The 21,137-nt window shown below is 40.2% G+C and overlaps 2 protein-coding genes across 4 annotated transcripts; both read left to right on the top strand.

Annotated features, from left to right (window-relative positions):
- The first annotated feature begins 359 nt into the window (after nt 1-359).
- On the top strand, nt 360-15,800 carry usp5 (ubiquitin specific peptidase 5 (isopeptidase T)). Of its 2 annotated transcripts, none has more exons than XM_042489317.1 (20): nt 360-654; nt 1,229-1,357; nt 1,501-1,567; nt 1,659-1,786; nt 2,367-2,512; nt 2,857-3,041; nt 4,096-4,190; nt 5,375-5,568; nt 6,843-6,914; nt 7,672-7,759; nt 7,915-8,040; nt 8,119-8,272; nt 9,483-9,645; nt 9,734-9,822; nt 11,147-11,332; nt 11,720-11,863; nt 11,961-12,103; nt 13,093-13,243; nt 13,438-13,522; nt 15,039-15,800. In XM_042489317.1, exons 1-20 carry the CDS (start codon nt 547-549, stop codon nt 15,130-15,132), a joined length of 2,547 nt encoding a protein of 848 aa, XP_042345251.1. In that variant the 5' UTR covers nt 360-546; the 3' UTR covers nt 15,133-15,800. The 2 variants fall into 2 exon arrangements, with proteins under 2 accessions (XP_042345251.1, XP_042345252.1); XM_042489318.1 differs by having other exon boundaries at nt 361-654; nt 11,147-11,275.
- On the top strand, nt 15,798-21,033 carry cd4-2.2 (CD4-2 molecule, tandem duplicate 2). Of its 2 annotated transcripts, none has more exons than XM_042489402.1 (9): nt 15,798-16,443; nt 17,488-17,529; nt 17,847-18,008; nt 18,108-18,248; nt 19,365-19,604; nt 19,693-19,743; nt 19,886-20,028; nt 20,137-20,204; nt 20,420-21,033. In XM_042489402.1, the coding sequence occupies exons 2-9, from the start codon at nt 17,502-17,504 to the stop codon at nt 20,502-20,504; spliced, it is 918 nt and encodes a 305-aa protein (XP_042345336.1). In that variant the 5' UTR covers nt 15,798-16,443; nt 17,488-17,501; the 3' UTR covers nt 20,505-21,033. The 2 variants fall into 2 exon arrangements, with proteins under 2 accessions (XP_042345336.1, XP_042345335.1); XM_042489401.1 differs by having other exon boundaries at nt 19,693-19,764.
- Nucleotides 21,034-21,137: the final 104 nt, after the last annotated feature.

Raw genomic sequence — 21,137 nt, 5'->3', positions numbered from 1 at the left:
TAATAATAATAATAATAATAATAATAATAATAATAATAATAATAATAACAATGCATGAATAGATCTTTTAATTTTTACCACCAACACTGCAAAGTTAATCTAACAAAAAATAATAAATAGTGGTAAAACATATTAATGAATGCTCATATATACCCATTAATAATATTGATAGGCTAGTTTGACTATGTGTTGTGTTACCTGCGGCTCCAGACAGATTTTTTTTTGTTTGTTTTGGGCCAGAAATGGCTCTTTTTGCCGACCCCTGGTCTATACAGTAAACGTAATTTTTCTGCCTGCAAAATCACAGCGGGTTCCGATAATCGACGTATTACGGTAACGAGCCGAAGCCCCTCGGCGTGCGGGCAACTGAGTGCGCTCGGCCTTCCCTCAACACAAGGCAGCATCTCATGATTCATTCAGCCAAAGACAGACAGCAGAAGACGGGCTAGACAACGGGCACTCTTCCGAGCCGGGGAATTAAGAGGCTGGGGGTCCAAACTCAGAGGAGCAAGTGTCCCACTGAACGGCGGAACTAGCAAGCTCGTCATGGCGGATGTTGGTGAGGTTTTGATGTCGGTTTTGTCCACAATTCGGGTTCCGAAGCCCGGGGACCGTGTCCACAAAGACGAATGCGCCTTGTCATTTTCCTCGCCGGTGAGCCATCTTCCCTTTGCAAATCCAGCCGTCAGCCAATAAATAGTTTTTTTAATGTCTCGTTCACTCCCACTCTCTCCTCTGCATGTGCCATGTAATGTTTTGTCAGTGCTTTTCTACTTTTACACGCTGGCTTCCTGGATATTCCCGGTTCAACTAACTAGCAAGCTAGCGTCAAGCTAAGCTAATAATGCACTGTAATGGAAACTTAGCTGCTCCGGCTTGTTAGCTAGCTGTGTCAGTGTAACTGAGTATGCTGTCAAACCAACTAGCAAGCATACTCAGTCGTTTATGGTCATAACTGTGAGATGAATGTTCTTGCTCTCTAAAATATCATAGCCTAGGGTATTTTAGTATTTAGGTTGACGTTTTTCGTCGATTTAGATAAAATTGAGCCCGTGTTTAGCTGAATTGCAACCGTTAGCAGGATGACTGGAGAGCTAGTTGAAACTGATGATGTGACATAGTTGAGACATCAACACTGCCTTCAATTTTAACTTCCCAATGTTGTGTCACAATGGAGAGAGATAAAGACTGGTTGTAGCATTTAACATAATCTGTGTCTTCATTACAGGAAACTGAAGGAGGCCTGTATGTGTGCATGAACAGTTTCCTTGGCTTTGGGAGTCAGTATGTGGAAAGACACCATGCCCGGACTGGCCAGAGGGCTTACTTCCACATCACCCGGACTCGCAAGGCTAAGGTGGACACTGTTTTCAACTATATGATTTATTTTCCTTGCGACTGAAGTCAATTTCACATGCACACATACTTACCCGCACCATTTCTCAACATGGCAAATGATCTCATCTCAACACTTACTAATATCCTGTGTTATTCCCCCAGAAGGAGGATGACAACAACTCTGGATCTGGACACCCACCTAAGAAAAAACCCACCAGATTGGCTATAGGTGAGAGGTTGTTTATGCAAACACAGCTATAATGCGTCCCCTTTTGAGGCCGATTTGTGTCTACCTCCCCTTGTGTTTCTCATCTGTCCAGGGATTGAAGGAGGTTTCGATGTAGAGCAGGAGCAGTATGAGGAGGATGTCAAGGTGGTCATTTTACCTGACAGACAGGAGGTGACATCAGAGGACCTTGCTACCATGCCTGATGTTGTGAAAGAACGAGTGAGTTTATTGTGTGTATTCTGGCAAGAGAAATGTTATCATTCTGTTAAGCTTCTGTCACAATTGCAATATACTACCCTACGATATTAGAACTGACACTGGTGCAGCTTTTACAGTATCAAATATCACATTGCCATAACGTGAAAAAATTGATTGCTCTCAGTAATACAGGGCTTTCTTCAAACATTGGCAGCTTTTACAGATCTTTAATTAGTCAGTCGTCAAACAATATCTAGGGCTTCGGAGCTTTGGCATTGATCAACAGCAAATACTTGAAGCTTTGGTCAGTTTGTGCATGGGGTTGAAGTGATTTGCTGAAATTACAAGGCTGTGCAGAATTAACAAATACAGGATTTAAGATATATATATATATATGAATCCATAAAGTGAAAAACAAATACCTACCCAATTAACAAATATTTGAATAGCCGCATATTCAGGTCCAGCCCTTGTACTTACTGTATATTTCATATACAGGGACATCTGGATAGTACATTCTTTGGGGATGAAGTAGTTTAGAAGTTTAATTATGAGCTGTTAGTCAGGCCTAATTTGTTTGATGTATTTGCTGTCCATCAAGGTATCCCTGTCAATGGCGGGTATAATGGCAGCCGACTCAGTTTCTCATGCCTTACAAGTTCAACAGTGGGATGGAGAGGTGAGACAGGAGTCGAAGCATGCCGCTGACCTTAAACAGCTTGACAACGGACTCAAGATCCCTCCCAGGTGAGACATGTCGCTGCTGTCTCTTGAATAAACCTTCCATGGTGTTTCTCTTAGATTAGTGACTTCATAGACAAAGCTTCTCTTATATTTTGCTCTAAAATGATGAAAGAATGTGCAAAACTGCAAATGCAAAAATGTCCTGGCAATAATGCTTTTGAATTTAGGATCCATGGATCCATTATTGTAGCGGTTCATTATCGCTTTTGTGTCTCTGATAATAAATTTAGAACAGAGATCAGTTTTATTACTCAAAGCCTACAAGGGCAGTGCAAGTGTCAAGTGTTTGTTTCAGAACACATTTATTTATTGGAGAGTTTGGGTTGCTTGTCTGTTCTAATTCCTAGTGGCTGGCGATGTGAGGTTTGTGACCTCCAGGAAAATCTTTGGATGAACCTGACGGACGGCAAAGTGCTGTGTGGTCGCAGGTATTTCGATGGCTCCGGGGGCAACAACCATGCTCTTCTCCACTTCCAGGAGACAGGATACCCACTTGCTGTCAAACTTGGTACCATCACTCCTGATGGAGCAGGTAAGCAGATGGCTGGATGAAAAATGTCCAGCTTGAATTAAATAGCTGTTTTTTTTAAGGCTATGTAGAACTGGTTTCTATACATTCGGTTATATTATGACAGCAGCTTGCTACACAGCACAAGAGCCACAGACTTTGAACAACCCACATTAGTTTTTTCATAGTCTTCTTCTTATCTACTTTAGCCTCATTCCCACTGCACAAAAAAAATGCTAACACCCACTAACATCTGGCTTTTTAATGCAATGAGAATGCATTTAATCAACATTCACACCCAGGTCAAATGACTCTGCAGCAGACATGGGTATTTATCACCTCCGGCTCCTATTGGCATTGTTGGGAACACAACACCTGCGTAATAGCGGTAATTTCAGCTCCTTAACTGGCGAAATGCAATGACGCAATGTCACTAATTAGCGTTCGTCTCCTCCTAAGCAGCGCTAAAACACTGATCCAAATACATCTTCACTGAGTTTGAGAGAGAGACTGAATAATTAAGAGATATATATAGAGAAAGAAACTCCTGAAAAGTTTTTAAAGACCTCTGTTCCTGCTGTCGTCTCCTGTTTACCTGTTTTTTTGCCTGTTAGTGACGTCGCACGGATACACCAACAAAACAACTCACACACATACACAGACAAAAACTGACGGAAAGGCAGACTCATGTGCTGCAGCAGTATGTTCACTGGCAGCAGGAGTGCAGTCAGTTGCCTATATTTAGGGGATGTAACAGTGTATGAAAAATTGCATGCATGTGCTAATTTTTGTGGGAAGGGGTATTAAAACATGAACATATGTTGTCCTGCACCTCAGCTTGTTGAACCAGCCACTGATCAAACATTCACCAAGGAAAAAATCACTGCTTACATAATTTGCAGGCTAAATAGGTAATTAGCTGCTCAGCTGCAGGACATTAAATGGTAGGTACCTGCAAATGTCACTTTAATCCATTTACATGCTGATAGGGGCTTCACTCTTCAATGCTATCGCTAACAACACACTGTCTGCTTAAGTCTTGTCAGCCTTAATTGCTGCCTCTGTTGTGTATTTCCAGATGTGTATTCCTATGATGAGGATGACATGGTACTGGATTCCAAGTTGCCAGAGCACCTGTCTCACTTTGGCATCGACATGATGACCATGGAGAAGGTAAGCATTGTGTTTCTGCTGTTTTCATTGGAAGCAGACCTGTTATTTTTCTTTTGTTTTTCTTTCATTGATAATTGCAAATGTCAAATCTGCCTGTTTTCCCCACTGGTTTGCTATGTTCAACACTTTTCGGACGTGTAAACCGTACTATGTAAATTGTGTTTGAGAATCTTTTGTGTGCTTCTTGTTTTGTATAATTTTTTATTTAGCTGTATTTTTCATTCTTGTATCATTTATCTTTACATCTTTGAAATAAAACCAAACCAAACCTAACCAAACACTGGATCAAGTTCTCGTAGACAGGAGTATTGCTCAACTCTCTGCTTTACGAATGAAGTGTTACAAATTTAGTAAGAGATACTGGATTTTTTTTCCTTCTGTTGGCAGACATCCAGACCGTTATGGCTCCCTCATAGAGCAGCCATTGATTACATGGTATTACTAAGGGGTCTAAAATTGAGCTACAGTGTAAGAGAGTGGAAAATGAATACCACAGGAAAACTCATATTATTGAATAATTTGCTCTCTGGTCCTCCTTCTCAGTTTTTTTTCTCATCAGCACACTGTTAACTGATACTTTTGTATATGTTTATATAACATATCAAAGGATTATAGTATCATTACTGATGGACAATAATAATACAGTGGGATTTTGTTTTTATGGCTCAGCCATTATCATATACGCCTACTTTCCTCCTCACCTGTTTCTTCACTGATTCCCCGCTGACATTAATTTTGCCGCCTGCATCTTTTCTCATGCAAAGTGCAGACTACACAGTTGTCAACGTCTAAGATATCTGCACCTCTCACTGTGCACTGAAATGTTGTTTCTTGTTTCGCTAATGTATTGCTGCACACACATAATGATTTTGCACAGACGGGGGGGTGGAGGAATTGTGTTACAATGGAGCAGAAGACAAAGTGCAGCACTTACTGCTGTGATGATGTATTCTGATTCTTCCTCGTCTGCTTGCTGTCATTACTGTACTTTGTATGGGCTAATTTTGCGCTCATTCTCAAAACTTTCCATTATAAATGAAAGCTGCTGCACAGAACAGAGTGTGCTTTTAGCCTGCCTCTTTTAGTTATTTATACTTTATTTAGCCAAGAATGTCCCATTCAGAGACACGATTTCTTCTTCCAGGTATTCCTGTCTTTTTTCATTTTGACCTCTCTTCTTTCAGACCGAGCGGACAATGACAGAGCTGGAGATTGCCGTGAATCAGCGTGTGGGGGAGTGGGAGGTGATTCAGGAGTCAGGGACTACTCTAAGGCCCCTGTTCGGCCCCGGTTTGACCGGCATGAAGAATCTGGGCAACAGCTGCTACCTCAACTCTGTCATGCAAGTGCTCTTCACTGTTCCAGACTTCCAGAGCAAGTCAGTACCCTCTTTTACTCATAGCCCCTCCTCCTGTTCCTCCTAGTTGTTATGTTGACCATGTGTTCTTGTTACAGACTGCAATGAAAATATTGCTATCAAGTTGGCTGTTACAGCAGTAGAGCTGAAATACAGAATGACAGAAATGTCAACACTCCATTTCCATCTTCCCTCTATCCGATTTCCTTGGGGGAGCCAATCAGTAGAGACCCACATACCCACCTGAATCTAAAGTCATTTTAAGTCCACACTGATGCGTAGCCATGCCAACATACCTGTTTTGCTGGGGTTGTAGGAGTGGAGTGAAGCAAAGTAAAACAAACTAAGATGTTGGCTAATATTGAGAAGACATTTGGATTTAGAGCAGCCCTGATAGCAGCGTTTATCTTGTCCATAGTTGTCCATTCTAGTTTGTATGCTGCAATACATGAAAAATATGACCTCCGACAAGGAAAAGTGCAATGGAACGGTCATTCAAGTTGTTATTCCAAATTGGATTTTGCACAAGTTTGTCAACATGATCACACCTTACTTCATGTAGTGGTTTATATCGGGTTTTCTGTTGTGAAATGTGTTGTAACAACGTTTTGGTCACCACTTGATTTGGGCTTGTCTTATAAGTCTTTGCGTATCTTCATATTTATCCACAAAAAACAAACTCACACAAAATTCTACAACTTAATAATATTGGTTGTAGTTCACTCTATTACGCATGGCACCTGTTTGCACAATTTTGAACTGTTGTTTGTTATTTTAATGACAGAATGACATTTGACGCATTTTATTCACCATTTTTTGTTGCTCATGGCGCTGTGGTAATTTATGGAGGTCCTCTAAAGATGCTGTGAAGCACAGAGAGTGAACATACAAACATCAGCTTGCTGCAGGTGCCCATGTTCCCCCTGAACAGATGCAACTGGACAGATTTAGATCGGGAGTTGGCAATGCCGATTCGAATGATCAGTTTCGGACTTGCAATGGATTGCAGCATGACTTCTCATTGGTTCCATCTCACTGCTTGTCAAAGTCTCTCTGGTGGCACCGATTGGCTAATGGTTTGTTCCCTCTATGGCGCTCACTGGTCGTTTTTTATTTCAACTGTGAAACTGCTGTTACATGTCACATTGCGAGACAAATAGGTAAACACGTTGGAAGGGGTACATTTTGTGGTCTGAACCCAGGCAACTGAAAAGTGTCTCTTTTTGCACTGTTCATTTCTGTAAGATACTGAAAGTTAAGAATTTGTTTCATATCCTTCTATTCTTGCCTTTCAGGTATGTGTCTAACATCGACAAGATCATCGATGAAGCCCCAAGCGACCCTACCCAGGACTTCAAAACCCAAGTGTGAGTGTCATCGCCTCTTGTCTGGTCATTTTCTTTGACAAGCTCTTGTATTACCATTAGATGCCAAGAAGCACCCTCAGTGGTACGTCAGGAAAGCAAAGGACAGTTTTTGATAAAATTTTTGATTATAATTTCCACACACATGCACCCTGTCTTCTTTCCCATTTGGTTTTGTTGCATCATAATCACAGTAGATGAAAGAAACCATCCACATAAATACACACAAACATACTTATAGGGTGCCAGCTGTCAGCCACAAGCTGATTACAGATTCCTTTCCAGGCAGCTCCGTATTTAAATGTGATTTTTGTTTTTAATGTGGGGTTTTCTAAACTATACTGACACCTGGTCTCTTGTCATTTTAGCTCTATGCTATATATTTACTGTTTACCATGTAAACTGACAGAGCCTCTCCTTGTGAAAACCAACATGAAACCTTGCTCATTTTTTAAATCACAAAACTGTCTGGAAAAAAAGATCAGATTATATTTTTTACTATAATCTTTTTGTCACTTGATTGAAATTAGCCAGATTTGATGTGTCTGTGGCCTAATTCAAGCACTCTCTACTTCTGTTGCTGTACAAAAACTTTTTTATACCCGCCAGAGATGAGAAAGTCCTCTCCCTGATTAGCCATTCCACCATGTTATTTGAAAGCCAAAAATACATCTAGGCCTATATCCAAATCCTCCTCCTGTGTGAGACTCTGGTATATTGTTGGATGTGCAGTGATGTCGGCTTTGTTTGTTGATCACAGAGCCAAGCTCGGCTACGGTCTGTTGTCAGGAGAGTATTCCAAACCAGCACCAGACCCTGGAGATGAAAACGGTGCATCTGAACCCAGGGTAAGAGGAAACAATCAGTCACAGAGGATTTACACATCTTAGTTTTAACAGATATCCATGACACATGTGGGATTTACTCTCAGAAATAAGTGAGAAAGTGGGCTTCCTAATATTAGCCCCCACTGTTGACAAGTCCCACTGTTCTTTGTTTGCAGGGAGACCAAATCGGTATAGCACCACGAATGTTCAAAGCACTTGTTGGGCGGGGCCACCCGGAGTTCTCCACCAATCGACAACAGGATGCTCAGGAGTTTTTGTTGCACTTCATTAACATGGTGGAGGTAAAGTAACACTTTCACTCTGCTTCTCCTTTTGGTCCCCAGCTTTTCTCTTATATTATTAATTATTTTGCCCCACAGAGGAACTGTCGCTCTGGGTCCAACCCGTCTGAAGCCTTCAGGTTCCTGGTTGAGGAGAGGATTGTGTGTCAGCAATCACAGAAAGCCAAGTACACACAGCGGGTGGATTACATCGTCCAGCTGCCTGTGCCGATGGACCAGGCTACCAACACAGGTGGGGGGGTATACAGTGTCAAACTCTGTATGCTGTTCTACACACGATTAGCAGTGTTAGCTCTGCTTCCAGAGGGGTGCAAATCACACTGCAGAGGCCACAGTGTAGCCTTCAGCTGTCAACGAATACTGGAAAGCTTCAATTAAAAATGGATCCCCACTCCAAGTTCCTTTTACTAGCTTGGCGGGCTACACATTTTTACACATAAATGCAGTCAATTAGACCTTGATCTAGTTGCCAGTTACGCTGTGAAGCAGTTCATTAATAGAAGTTCTGTGTATGTAGAAAACCTCTTAAAGTCCACTGGATAATCTGCGACCCTCTTCAGCTAGCTCTAAACTGCTTTGATCACAGATACAAATAGAAACGTTTAAACTTTTGTCAATATCAATATGGCACATGTTAGCTCAGTTAGTTTGTCAGTGATATTACAAACTGCTGTCTTGTCATTGGTTATGCTTTGAAAAGTCACAACACAGCTGTGGCTCAGGAGGTAGAGTTGGTCAACCACTAATTATAAGGTCAGCCGTTAGATCCCTGGTTCGTGTTGAAGAATCCTTGGGTGAATGTGACGAGTAGTATGAAAGTGCTTTGAGTGTTTGAATGACTAGAAAAGCCTGATACATTTACCACGTCCACAAGGTCATATTCTCAACAGACTGACCTTTAAGAGAAGAGCAGTGTGTAAAACAATGAATAATGTCACTGCAAAACCAGAATCAGTTGTTTGTTTATTAGCTTCAATAGGCATGTTTGTGACTATTTGAAGTGTTACATGTCCTTCTGGTTTTGAATATCTTAAAAAATGGGTACTCTCAAGATTTAGTGTTGCAAAATCTATGCAGTTGAGTCGATGACATGATCAGAGTTACTTTTGTTTTACCTATTTTAGGCCATGTTTAGAAAGGAACAGCCCTGCTAAAAATGTAAAAGTCTTTCCTTTGCGGTTCAAAAAAATCTGTGTTCATATGACAGTACTGTAAAAACGATCCACATGCACAAGGATCCGCATAAACAATCGAAAACACTGTAGTATGCATGCCAGACAAGTGGTTGGCAGTGTAACTTTGTAATATCACATTTTAGAAGAACAAAAAAAAAAACCTATTGTCATGTGAACAAGGCCAAACCGTATTGGCAAATAAAGCCAATTTTGTGTATCCTTTATTAGACAAGTTGTTTCTAAGCCGTGTACATGTTTCTCATACAGAAGAGCTTCAGGAGGCAGAGCGGCGGCGTGAGGAGGGGGACTCATCAGCCCCTACAGTGCGTGCACAAATCCCCTTCACAGCTTGCATGGCGGCCCTCAGTGAACCAGAGATCCTCACAGATTTCTGGAGCTCAGCCGTACAGTCCAAGACTACTGCTACCAAGTATGAAGAGAAACAGCCACACGTACTGAAGTGATGAAACAAATTTTGAGATGTATTTATTAATATCAGCTTTTGTCTCCTTTGTCAGAACGACCCGCTTTGCCTCTTTCCCCGACCACCTGGTCATCCAGATTAAGAAGTTCACCTTTGGCCTTGACTGGGTGCCCAAGAAACTTGGTAAGAAAATATTAAATTATTGTTTGAAAAAGATCAATATATTTTATACAAGCTGGCCTGGCCACAGGCAAAATACTTGTTCCTAACTAGTTGGTGTTAAACTTCAAATGGTCAAACTAAAATGAGCAACATTAGACCTAAAGAAAAGTTTGGTAAGTGGGAAATGTATTACCTCCAGTTAATACAGACAAAATCTAAGTGTCAGTTTCTCTTTTATCTCTGATAAATGATTGGACTGTGATTTACATGCTCTGATTACGTCCTGCTTAAACAAATAGCAGTGTGTGGACACACATGAAATTTAAATGACAGATTTGCGTAGCCAACAAACAGCTTTTCCACTGTTTAAAAAGTCCCTTTTTTGTTGTTTGCTGGAGTAAAAAAACATCTTTGTTTTTCTGTCTCTGGGGAAATCAAAACAAGTGCAACTGTGGATTTCTAAACTGTTGCATCTGAATGGGTCACGACTCCAAGCTGGTCTTGGGGACAGAAATAGAAACTGAATTTGAACTGGCCCTTACCAAAGTAACAAACCAACCAGCCCTAACGAGAAAAAAAATCACAAGAACTAAATAAACAATCCAAAAGAAAAGTTAGCATCCTAATTTGAACTCCCTTTCAATACAAAACAAACATGAGACAAGAGAAGGGAACAAAAAAAGGCAGCTCTCCTTTACAGAGCTTCTTGGCACATAGTTACAGGTAGAAACAAAGAGGTAAAAAAGATGCCATCTGGTTGCCTTTTCACAATCAATGAATGAAATCAAACAATGAATGTAATTGTTCTTTCTGTTTGATTTTGTACAGTTATGATTACAGACTTTCTTAACATCCCTACTCTTGTCTTTTGAGTGTAATTCATTTGCCAAAAAAGAGAGAAAACATACAGTGAACAAGCCTAAAATAAATATCGCAATAATATCGTTATTGTGAAATCTTTCGTGTAGTGAAAATCTGATATCGTACCAGCCCCAATACAGAAGTAAGCCTGTTATAACAATGCAAAGGTAACAGCTGCTGCTCTTACTATCCTGCTGTGTGGATATGAATGGAAATGTCCGTTCTACTCTAGTTCTATTTCTACGGTCCTGACACACAAGTGGAAGTACAGCTCCTCAGCTTTTCTGTACCCACAGATGGACTGTGATACACCAGCAAATAGCTCAAGAGTGAGGAGGACACAAAGGCTGAGGAGCAACACAGCACATAATAACAATTAAACAGTTTTGCCTTCACTTTTTACAGTATTATTTCTAAAATTTTAAGATTTGAAAAGAAAGTTTGGACTTAAGTGGTTTGATGGGTTTAATTGTCCTCTGTGCAGATGTTAGCATCGACGTTCCCGACACTCTGGACCTGAGCGCTTTACGTGCAACCGGCCAGCAGCCGGGGGAGGAGCTTCTACCAGAGGTGGCCCCGCCCCCACTCATGACCCCCGATGTGGAGGTTAAAGGTATCCTGGGTTACCATGGCAACGAGGAGGACGACTCTCTCTACTCCCCACTGCTGTGTTAGTCTGTCTGTCGTTTCTGCTCTTTTCCCTCTCCCTCTGTGGCGCTCTTATTTGTCCGCCCTTGTTTCCTCCTTTTCTTCTTTTCTTCCTTTTCTGTTCCCTTGCGTCCTTCAGTTGCCTTATTATTTGTTTACTTTTGCTTAATGTGAATTAATTTAAATTTTTAAGTTAAAGTAATTTCTTAATGGCTTCTTGTTGGTGTATATGGGCTGACATTTCTATGTATAATTTTTTATTATTTTGGAAGAAAGTGCTCAGGGCACAAATATAACAAGCTTTCTTTTTTGTTGTTGTTATTAATCAGTGTTTCCACAAAAATTGAATATCAGAAAACAAACTGAAATCCTTAAAGTACATCTAACTTTTGCCTATGAACACATTCAGCCCCAGTCCTCGATGACTCCACTGTGTCCCAGTTATGTGAAATGGGATTCCCACTGGAGGCCTGCAGGAAAGCCGTGTACTATACTGGCAACACTGGAATCGACGCTGCCATGAATTGGATCATGGGCCATATGGATGACCCAGGTGTGCAGAGCTGTGGAAATTTAGCAGAAAGCAAGTCACCAATCAGTGTGAATGCTGCTCTAACTCTAGCTAATCGTCTCCTTCTTATTGGCTGCAGACTTCGCAGCCCCCCTGGTGTTGCCAGGCTGCAGCTCCGGTGCCGGGACCACACCCACAGAGAGCCTCTCCGAGGAGCACCTGGCAACCATCGTCTCCATGGGCTTCAGCCGAGACCAGGCAACCAAAGCACTCCGAGCCACGGTTAGATTCAAACTCCTTCCAGTTAGAAATGGGGATTTGACTAATTTCATATGCCCCTATTCTAAAAGTAGAACTGAGCCAACGCAGGCACAGCTGCTCCCTTTTACTTAAACAGTAATGTTGCCAAGTTTCATCATTCCTGGAGACTCTTACAGTGGTTGAGCTTAAGTCCTCATCAAAAATGAGTAGCAGGATTTTGTTTTAAGTTGCACTAAGCTGTCAGTATCACTGATAAGAGACTGGTTTTATTTACTGTATGTGGTTGTGACAAAATAATTTACATCAGCCATCAAGGTTTTGTCATGTGTGATGAAACAGCTGGAAAATATTTGTGTTTAAATAACTGAGTACAATGTGTCACAAGACGATACACTGCTGATAAATGAGAGTAGCAAAGAAAACTGGAAACACCGGGAAACGAACAAATATTGGTCTGGCTTTTACTGAAGCAGCTACGGATTTTTTTTGAAAGGTCAGTAAGAGTTAGTTTAACATTTTTTTCCAAAATAAGCGCAGGTCAAGATTTACATTTCAAATATTTTTTGCCACTTATTTGGCGGCAGGTCACTTTTATAAAAGTGAACTAGTTAGGCAAAGAGCTGCAGGTACCACTCTGCGTGACCCTCAAACCTCTACTCCAGATGATCGAGGTAAGCAAAGCTTTTTTCTGTTTTCATTAGTTACAGTGTCAGTCTCCTTTTGTGAAGAAAACACTTTCTGCATTATAACAGTTATATTATTATGATTTTATCAAATATTTGGCACCTTTTATAGAAGTAAACTTGAACCAGCCATTTGTATAATTTGCTACTATAACCTGATCGTTAACCCGTGAAGAAATCAGTTGTTTTTGGTCCTTTAACTTGTTTAAATATTGTGCTTGTACTGTAAAATTAAAACAAACTCACTGCAAAGCTTGTGTTTGACCAAAAACTCAATTTGTTGATACTCTCTAATAATGTCTCTTTTAATTGGTGTTTATTTCGCAGAGTAATGTCCTTGACCGGGCAGTGGACTGGATCTTCTCCCACCTGGATGACCTGGAGTCCATGGATGTGTCTGAGGGCGGTCGCTCAGCCGCAGAGAGCGAGGGGGGCAGGGATCCTCCGCCTGGGCCTCGAGTCAGAGACGGACCAGGCAGTAAGTCCTGAGGAGCAGGATGAAACTGGTTACAGAGATGTGTTTAGAAGCATAACGTGTACACCGCAGCAACATCACCATCTTTAATTTAAGACTTGAGCCAGGCTTTTTATTTAGAATTGTGTTCTCTCAGCCAGAATAATTGCATTTTATTTGTTATAATCTATATAATACGCATTTTTTCCTTTATCCAGAGTATGAGCTGTTTGCGCTCATCAGTCACATGGGGACAAGTACAATGTGCGGCCACTACGTCTGCCACATTAAGAAGGATCAGCAGTAAGTGTTTTTGCATTTGTGTTTCTACTTTTTAGTGATATTTTGCTGTTTCAAAGCCTCGTCAGTTGAAAGTCAGAGCTGTTCAGAAAAGATTGCAAGTCTCAGATCCTGAAAGAAAAATTAGCGTCAGATGTGTAATTTCATGCGCATCCCTTGTTCTGAAAGAAACAACAAAACTAAGAGTTACAGTCTCAGAAGTTTTATGTTTTGTATCATTTATACTTTAATTTCTTTAAAAACATATTTTAATGTAATGAAGCAGCTGGTTCTCTGGTGCCTCAGCAGGGGGCACCATACTCCAGGTCTGCTCGAACAATATTTGCTGCCGATTTGATCACAGTACAAACTATTAAACTGTCATAGACCTGAGCTTTAAATGATTTATTTCCCCTCAAAAACATAACACATTTATTCAAAATTTTGATATTACTGGTGATCCCACCTATAATATTGAATGCGTCTTAAAACAAATAAATGATTCGATTGTTTAAATCATGATCATTATGTGTTCTAATATGATGATGTTCATTCCAGAAAAGCAGGTGTCTCTTAAACCCAAGTGGTAGAGATTTTATTATCTCTGCCAGGCGTAAGCCATGAAGGGATAATGTGTTTGTGTGAGTGTATGTATCTGTCTCTCTGCAGCTAATCTCATATACTACTGGACCCATCAGCTTAATATTTAGCCCCAAATTTATGGCGGTATGCTTAACGGCCTTTCGTGGTTGCAGTGATTAACACATTATTTTAAAAAAGTCAAATTTCATTGACTGTTTTATACTGTCATTCACTGCTGACTCCTCACTCCTCTTAGTTAGAGATGTTCCAATACCGTTTTTTCCTTTGTGATACCAATTCTGATACCTGAACTTGCCGAAACCAATTACCAGTCTAATGCCATTGTGTTTAAAAACAAAAACAAAACAAAAACACTGTGGCATTGTTCTAACCCATTTCTGTGTCAAGGAGCTAAATAAAAGAAGACTGATGAAAATAATAAATAGACCTTGGGGGGTTAAAATTTATCAATAAATTACAGGGTGTCTTATCAAGCAAAGGCTTGCGTATAGATACCCCATCAAGCATTTTAGGCAGCATCAGTCAACATTTCAGCCTTCGCCATGGTTTAAAAACTGACATCCATTGATGTGGAGCATCTGTAGATAAATTCTATACCCGAAACGTTATAATCCATTAAAACTAGGGACGATATAAGATGAGTTAGTCCCTGTTTTTGTTATCTTTGCCACCGTCTTGACTACAAGGGACAATACAGTGAGATTTGTCCTGTTCATAGACGCTGCACAGACAGGCTGTCCTGCACTCCCTGTTGCCCACCCTCATGCCCCCAGACACACCTTGAAATCTTCTCTCTTCTGAATACTCTTTTCAAGTTGTCAAATAAGACCAGCTGATTGACAAAGCCACTCTTTCGTATACAAATAATCAAATCTATAACTTAACTCTGTTATCAAGTAGCTCTCTCTCTGAACTGAGTGATCTCTGTGTTTCACAGGTGGGTCATCTTCAACGACCAGAAGGTGTGCGCCTCAGAGAAACCTCCCAAAGACCTGGGATACCTCTACTTCTACCGGAGAGTGGCTGAATGAGACAGAGGGGCGGTACATTCGGGATGAAAGAGGAGTAATGTGGACGCTAACACAAACACACAAGACAACATTCATAGTCGCACCCCACCAAGCTCTTACAATTGCCCGGCACGCCTCACAGCTGACGACAGTGTAAATACATCCCTCAGATTGCTTATATACACAGTTAAATGAATTGGTGCAAATGTACAGATAATGTGTTGGGGGGAGGTTTTTCCTTTTGATCCATTGATTACAAACCACAGGCCTGTTCAGAAAAGCAGATTCAGTTTGTTACCTGGATATCTTTGCTGAGTAACACCATCTGAAAACTGTTTAAAACGGCCGCTCCAGGTTTACTCAGCAATTGTATCCAGATAATTCAGAAAACCTGCTTCATGAAACAGGCCCCGAACGTTCAAAGGAACTTTGTTCGCTCAGTCCATTCACTCTTTATTAATACGTTTGCGCAACTACCTTTATCCATGTCCTGACTATTGATTCCCACTGCCATCAGTAGTCACTGCCACTCCCCATCGAAATATGTTGCTTCCAGCCCTCTCTTCTTTTATTGGACGGTTATAGCTCGGTGTCACCAGTTCAGCTTGGCGCCAGCTCCTCCTCTGCCTGTTTCAGTGAGGAAGTAGGAAACAAACAAAAAAAAGTTAAACATCCACGCTAAGAGGGTCAAAGAAAAAAACAACTCAAATATGTGTTACAAAAAGGAAATAAAAAAAGAAGTCAAAACACCAAACCAGCTCGTTTTTTTCTCGAAAGATTGGTGAGGGTGATATCTGGGTGATTTTTGTTTTATTTTGTTTTTATTTTGCAAACAAATCCTTTGTTACTTCTGCTGTGACGAATAAAGAATTGTCTTTCTGTCACTCTGCCTTTTTTTTTTTTTTTTTATACTAAACTTTTCCGCTACAATCGGCTTATCATCTTTTATTTACTTGGTGTTCATGACTTGGCACAATCCTACAGATTGCGAGATTTTGATACAATTCATGGTTGTGTTGTTTAGGTTATTCGTGTTTTTAAGCAACTGCACAGAACTTTTTTTTAGCTTTATGTGAAAATGTCACTGTGTACAGAATCCCAGGCCTAGTTTGCGAGAAAGTGCAGACATGAAGAACAAACCCACAAAGAGCTCTGGGTTTGCAACGGCCTACAACTTTCCAAAGTGCACGCGTCTTTTCAGATGTCTTCCGCCTTCTACAGTTTTGGCATCCTTGCGCTCTTGTTTTCGATGAAGTGAAGCACAGAGAGGATGAGCAAATATTTTGACCTTCAATAAAAGCACAAAAGACACCGCACTGCTTCAAAATTAAGGTAAGATCCTTTCATAGATTATGAAATCAAGTTTTATATTGTAAAACAAAATTATTGATGTAATTTGACCGTTCTGAAACCATTTTTTTTTCCTTTTCTTCCGTAATGTAGTTCAAACGTAATGACGAATGAAACAATTCGAAACTAATATTTTTTTAAGGTTTTGTAGGTTGCTATTGTCTCTCTTCATTATTAATACGTTATGTTTTTAAATCTCAGTGTAGGAGTTTCGATGAAATGCTTCCTAACCAAATGTGAAGAGGCAAAATGTGCGTAACCTTGCCTCAGAGCGTCTAGGATGTATTTCAAGGTTACGCTGATTTTAAGGCCTTAAATTATCCATAATTTATAACTATTTTTTGGTTACTGCGGTGAAATATGTTGACATGTCAAATTGGACATTTTTGATGAATTCTGATAAGTATAAATTATCTGGTCAGATCATAATTATTCTGGTTATTCAAAATAACTTGTTTGCAAAGATATGATTACTGGTCTTAACATGAAAAATTGTTTAAAAATCAGCTCGCTAAATTGAACTCTGCTACCCTTCAAAATCTTGAAATACATTCGAACACTGCGGCAAATAGTGATGAACAGCTTGTCAGAAGTTTCATGTAAATTCATTTTATTTGGTTGCTTTATTAAGAAAACTTCACAACAAAATAATTTTTAACAAACTTTTCATTTCAGGAGTATGATCAGATACATTTGGTCTACAGCCAAGCATCTTTAAATGCCTGACTGAGCCTGATAATTAAATGCAAAAGAGCCAAAACATATGCTGGAATTTTCCCACTGACGTTTGTTTCATTTTTTTATACAAGGTTACATGAGCAAGTTTTACATTTTTGATAGCAGCGATAGAGAGAGGAAGGAAGTAGAGAGCAACAGTAGCTCGGTGGTTAGGGATCACATGCATTTTGGTGAAGTGCTCATCTAAACAGAAGCTGTTTGTGGTATCTCCAACCTGTTTTTATTTGTTTTGTTAAATGTGTTTATCTAAAAAGTACATTTGTGCTAATTTCTGCTAATTCCCTTCAGATCCAACATTCACAATGAAGACAATCTTGTGGTTTGGGTTCGGTGAGTGGAAATACTTAATTTATTGTAAATAATCCGTTATGATAAAGAAATGAGTTACCTGATTTAAAGAAGTCCTGTTATGTTTTGTGAGTTTCTTAAACTACTTTAAAAAATAATTGCAGTTGTGTTTTACTCCTTAAATTTAACCTGATAAATTATCCTTTGACTTTATTTTCACTGTTTGAGTCTCTTATGTGAAGTAATAGAATATATGGCAGTAACATCTGTTTGTTCTTGTAGTAATATGCAGAGTTGTGGTATTCTCCTGTAAATATATCAGTGATATGTGCTTCATTAATGTGACCCTTTCTTTTCAGTGCTGAGGGCACTCTTTGCTTCAGGCAGTGTGATCCTCACAAAACCAGGGAGCAAAACCACCATCAAGTGTGGCGTCAATAAATTCGCTTCCTCCCTGGAGTGGCAACGTGAAAATATCCGGATTATTAGACTTTTAAAAATCCAAAGACTCCCTTCAAAAGGTACAGACAACTATTTTAAAAAATAAAATGGGTGATATCATCAACAACACAAGACACTGTTTTTAAAACATTGTTATTTGCATCAATTTTCTGCTTTAGACAAAACAGATCTTGCAGAAAGGTCAAGCTTGAGGTCCGACATAAACCTGGAGATCTCTAGAGTGAAGGAACAAGATGGGGGAAAATTCACTTGTTTGGTAGATGGGAAAGAGTATGAACACAGACTCCTCGTGTTTTCAGGTGAGCAGAAACATACTTTGCATTGCATGGTATACAGAGTGAGTGGGGTTTACTTCATCAGTACAATCAGGATTCTAAATTGCTGCCAAAATTTAACATGCCCCAATTTTAAATACTTTTTTTGTGACACTCATTGTATTGTATTTAAAGAAAAACCTTCAGTATATGCACAAAACAATCTAAAATTTTAATTTTCTTTGTTAGTCCACACAGTCAGGCAATGCACGGTTGTAATGTACCTCTTTGCAAAACCCCTTTTTTATGATGCCCCTGGAGCAGTTTGGGGGTTAGCTGCCTTGCTTAAAGGCACCTTGGCAGTGCCCAGGTCTTGCCAGTCCACACTCCATACATGGCCGATACGGGGACTTGAACCGGTGGCCCTCTGGTTCCCAAGCTAAGTGCCCCTAAACTGAGCTTCTGTTGGCAAATATTGTGTTTAATGTTAAAGATTATGTACACATACATGTGTAAGATAAAAGACCCTTAAAGGGGTGTTCCAGCAGTGCGTTATTGCATCTTTATGAATTTTGGGGGATTTGCAGGAGACCGATTTAAAAAAAAAAAAAAAAGGAAAATATATCAAAGCAGCAGAAGCTGAAATAATATGGCTCAAGCGCCACATTAACTACATTGCAAAATTTCTGTGATATAACTTTATAATGTCTTTCATTTGACCCTCCCTTACTGGTAAACTTTCATATCTTTTAAACTCCCGTCCTCCAGATTCTAACACCGGCCTCCTGATTTGAAAGAAAAAGTTGTCTGAGCCCAGGCTGAGATAACATCATCATGGAAAATTTTAAAACTTTATAAAGCTCCCCGCTCTACAACTATTTTCACAAGCTGAACAGCATTTCTTGTGATGATTAAACCGACCTTCATGTGTAAAATCGATGTACCCCTTTCATTTCATGATTTAAAATCCAGATTTTCCAGCCTGTAAAGCTGTGACCATTTTGTACAGCGATAAGTACAACGATACATTTTCATTTCCCATCATGTCATGAGCGTGTTCCTAATGATCTGGATGAAGTCCTTCGTCCAGCACAGCCTCCCCTCTCTCTTTATGATTCTCACTGTATCCTCGCCCCCGTCTGTTGTCCCGCTCTGTGTCAGTCTTTGCCAGGCCCTCTAAAGAGATCCCGCTGGGCAGCGAGGTCACGCTCCAGTGTCAAGTAAGAGGTCTGGACCCTCCGGACTCTCCAGTGAAGTGGCAGAGGCCAGATGGAAGCCCACATGCAGGGTCACAGACTGTTGAACTTAAACCTGTAGCGCGCTCTCATGCAGGAATCTGGACTTGCATGTTCTCTCAAGACGGGGAGGAGTATAGTCAGAGACTAGAAATTAAAGTTCAAGGTAGGACACTTTAACCAAGATCTGTGCTTATGAAACAACAAAATCTACCTGTATGGCCACTGACCAAAGCAATATGTTTTTGTTTCAGAGCCGCAAACAACTACACCGTCCTCAATCAAAAACCCAAAGGACGGCAGCCGTAAGCCTTCCTGTCCCAGCTGTACGCACTGCTTGTGCTTGTGTTTGTGTAAAGCCACTGAGCGCGTATTAATAAATACCACTGGATGTGTCTTTGGTTTCACGCTTTCTGCCATGGTCTGTTTTCATGTTTTCTCAACTAGGTGTTACTCACTCTCCACCTAAAGCTGGTCAGCTGCTGGGGCTCAGCTGGTGGATGTGGGCTGCAATTGGAGGAGGCTGCGTTGTTGTGGTCCTCCTGATGGTGTTTGTCATCATCTTGTGCAAGAAAATCAAAAGAAGGAAGGTTAGTTTATAAAATCAGCCAGGGAAATCTTACTGCTCATATTAAAATTAGTAGGTGTGATGAAGACTGTTGAGGCAAACAAAAAAAAGTGTTTTTTTTCTGCTACAGAGGAAATTTGAAACCATGAAGAATGGCCGGCAGCCACCGATGCCCAAAAAGTACTGCCAGTGTAACCGGTAAATGTTCTTAACTCATTTCTATCTAGTAAAAGAAATTTCTTTATCCCCTCTCCAGTAATCTCTGTTCACTTTACAGATGCTTTCTAATAGACTCTTTTCACTTTATATTAATGACTGTTTGACCTTCATTTTCACTGTGCCTTTTACCAAGTGCTTCATTATTGTGTAATAATTAGTGTGAAAACTTCTCGTCTTTCCTCTCTTTATCGCAGCCCAGCAGCTGCAGCAAAACCGCAGCAAGGACGCCGGAGAGAGAAGCCATCAGCTCCCCCTCTGCAACCCCTGCTAATGGAGTGACATGAAAGACGGATCGAAGAAAGGACAGATAGAAAGAAAGAAAGAAAGACAGAGAGAGAGAGGGGGAGTGACAGGAAGGGGAAGAGAGGGATTGATAGAGATAAAGAGAGAGCGAGTGAAAGAATTTGGCATGAATGTAAATGGGCTTTTGAATGTTGCAGATGAAAATAAAAATCAAATGTAATGATGTGGGCACTTTTGAGCTTTCCCACCAAATATAACCAGTGAACTGAATGCAAATAGGCTCCTCTACTGCAAGGGAGAACAGCAACTGTCTTTACTTATTTTTTACATTTATGCAGCATATTTACATGTTAAAAATATCCTTGAATGCAGTGTTATCTAATGTGCTTTCCGTGGTAAATTTCATTAAGCTGATTTGGATATATTTTCTTTCTTGTGTGTCTGTGTATTTGATATATGTCTATATTGGCTTTAATTCTGTAAATGAATATATTCAAGTGCTGTATGGAAGTTTGATGTCTTTTTTTCCTCACACAATAAACTATAAGGACACCCAGCTGCAAAATATACAAAATTATTTCTGCCTTCATATGGCAAACTGGGGAACTTTTATTACTGAGAAAATCACCAAAAGCTGAATGTGCATGGTTTCTTGTGAATCCCCTGAGA

Source organism: Plectropomus leopardus, chromosome 7, assembly GCF_008729295.1.
Source record: "Plectropomus leopardus isolate mb chromosome 7, YSFRI_Pleo_2.0, whole genome shotgun sequence".
NCBI lineage: Eukaryota > Metazoa > Chordata > Actinopteri > Perciformes > Serranidae > Plectropomus > Plectropomus leopardus.
This window is presented reverse-complemented; position numbering and strand designations above follow the sequence as displayed.

What these genes read in the sequence shown, in the direction of transcription:
- usp5 (XM_042489317.1), top strand. Translation starts at nt 547, where the DNA reads ATGGCGGATGTTGGTGAGGTTTTGATGTCGGTTTTGTCCACAATTCGG. An exon ending in ACATGATGACCATGGAGAAG is followed by an intron (nt 4,191 to 5,374) that starts GTAAGCATTGTG and finishes CTCTTCTTTCAG; the next exon opens with ACCGAGCGGACAATGACAGA. An exon ending in CCAAAGCACTCCGAGCCACG is followed by an intron (nt 12,104 to 13,092) that starts GTTAGATTCAAA and finishes TTTATTTCGCAG; the next exon opens with AGTAATGTCCTTGACCGGGC.
- cd4-2.2 (XM_042489401.1), top strand. Translation starts at nt 17,502, where the DNA reads ATGAAGACAATCTTGTGGTTTGGGTTCG. An exon ending in CCAAAGACTCCCTTCAAAAG is followed by an intron (nt 18,009 to 18,107) that starts GTACAGACAACT and finishes TTTCTGCTTTAG; the next exon opens with ACAAAACAGATCTTGCAGAA. An exon ending in CAGACTCCTCGTGTTTTCAG is followed by an intron (nt 18,249 to 19,364) that starts GTGAGCAGAAAC and finishes GCTCTGTGTCAG; the next exon opens with TCTTTGCCAGGCCCTCTAAA.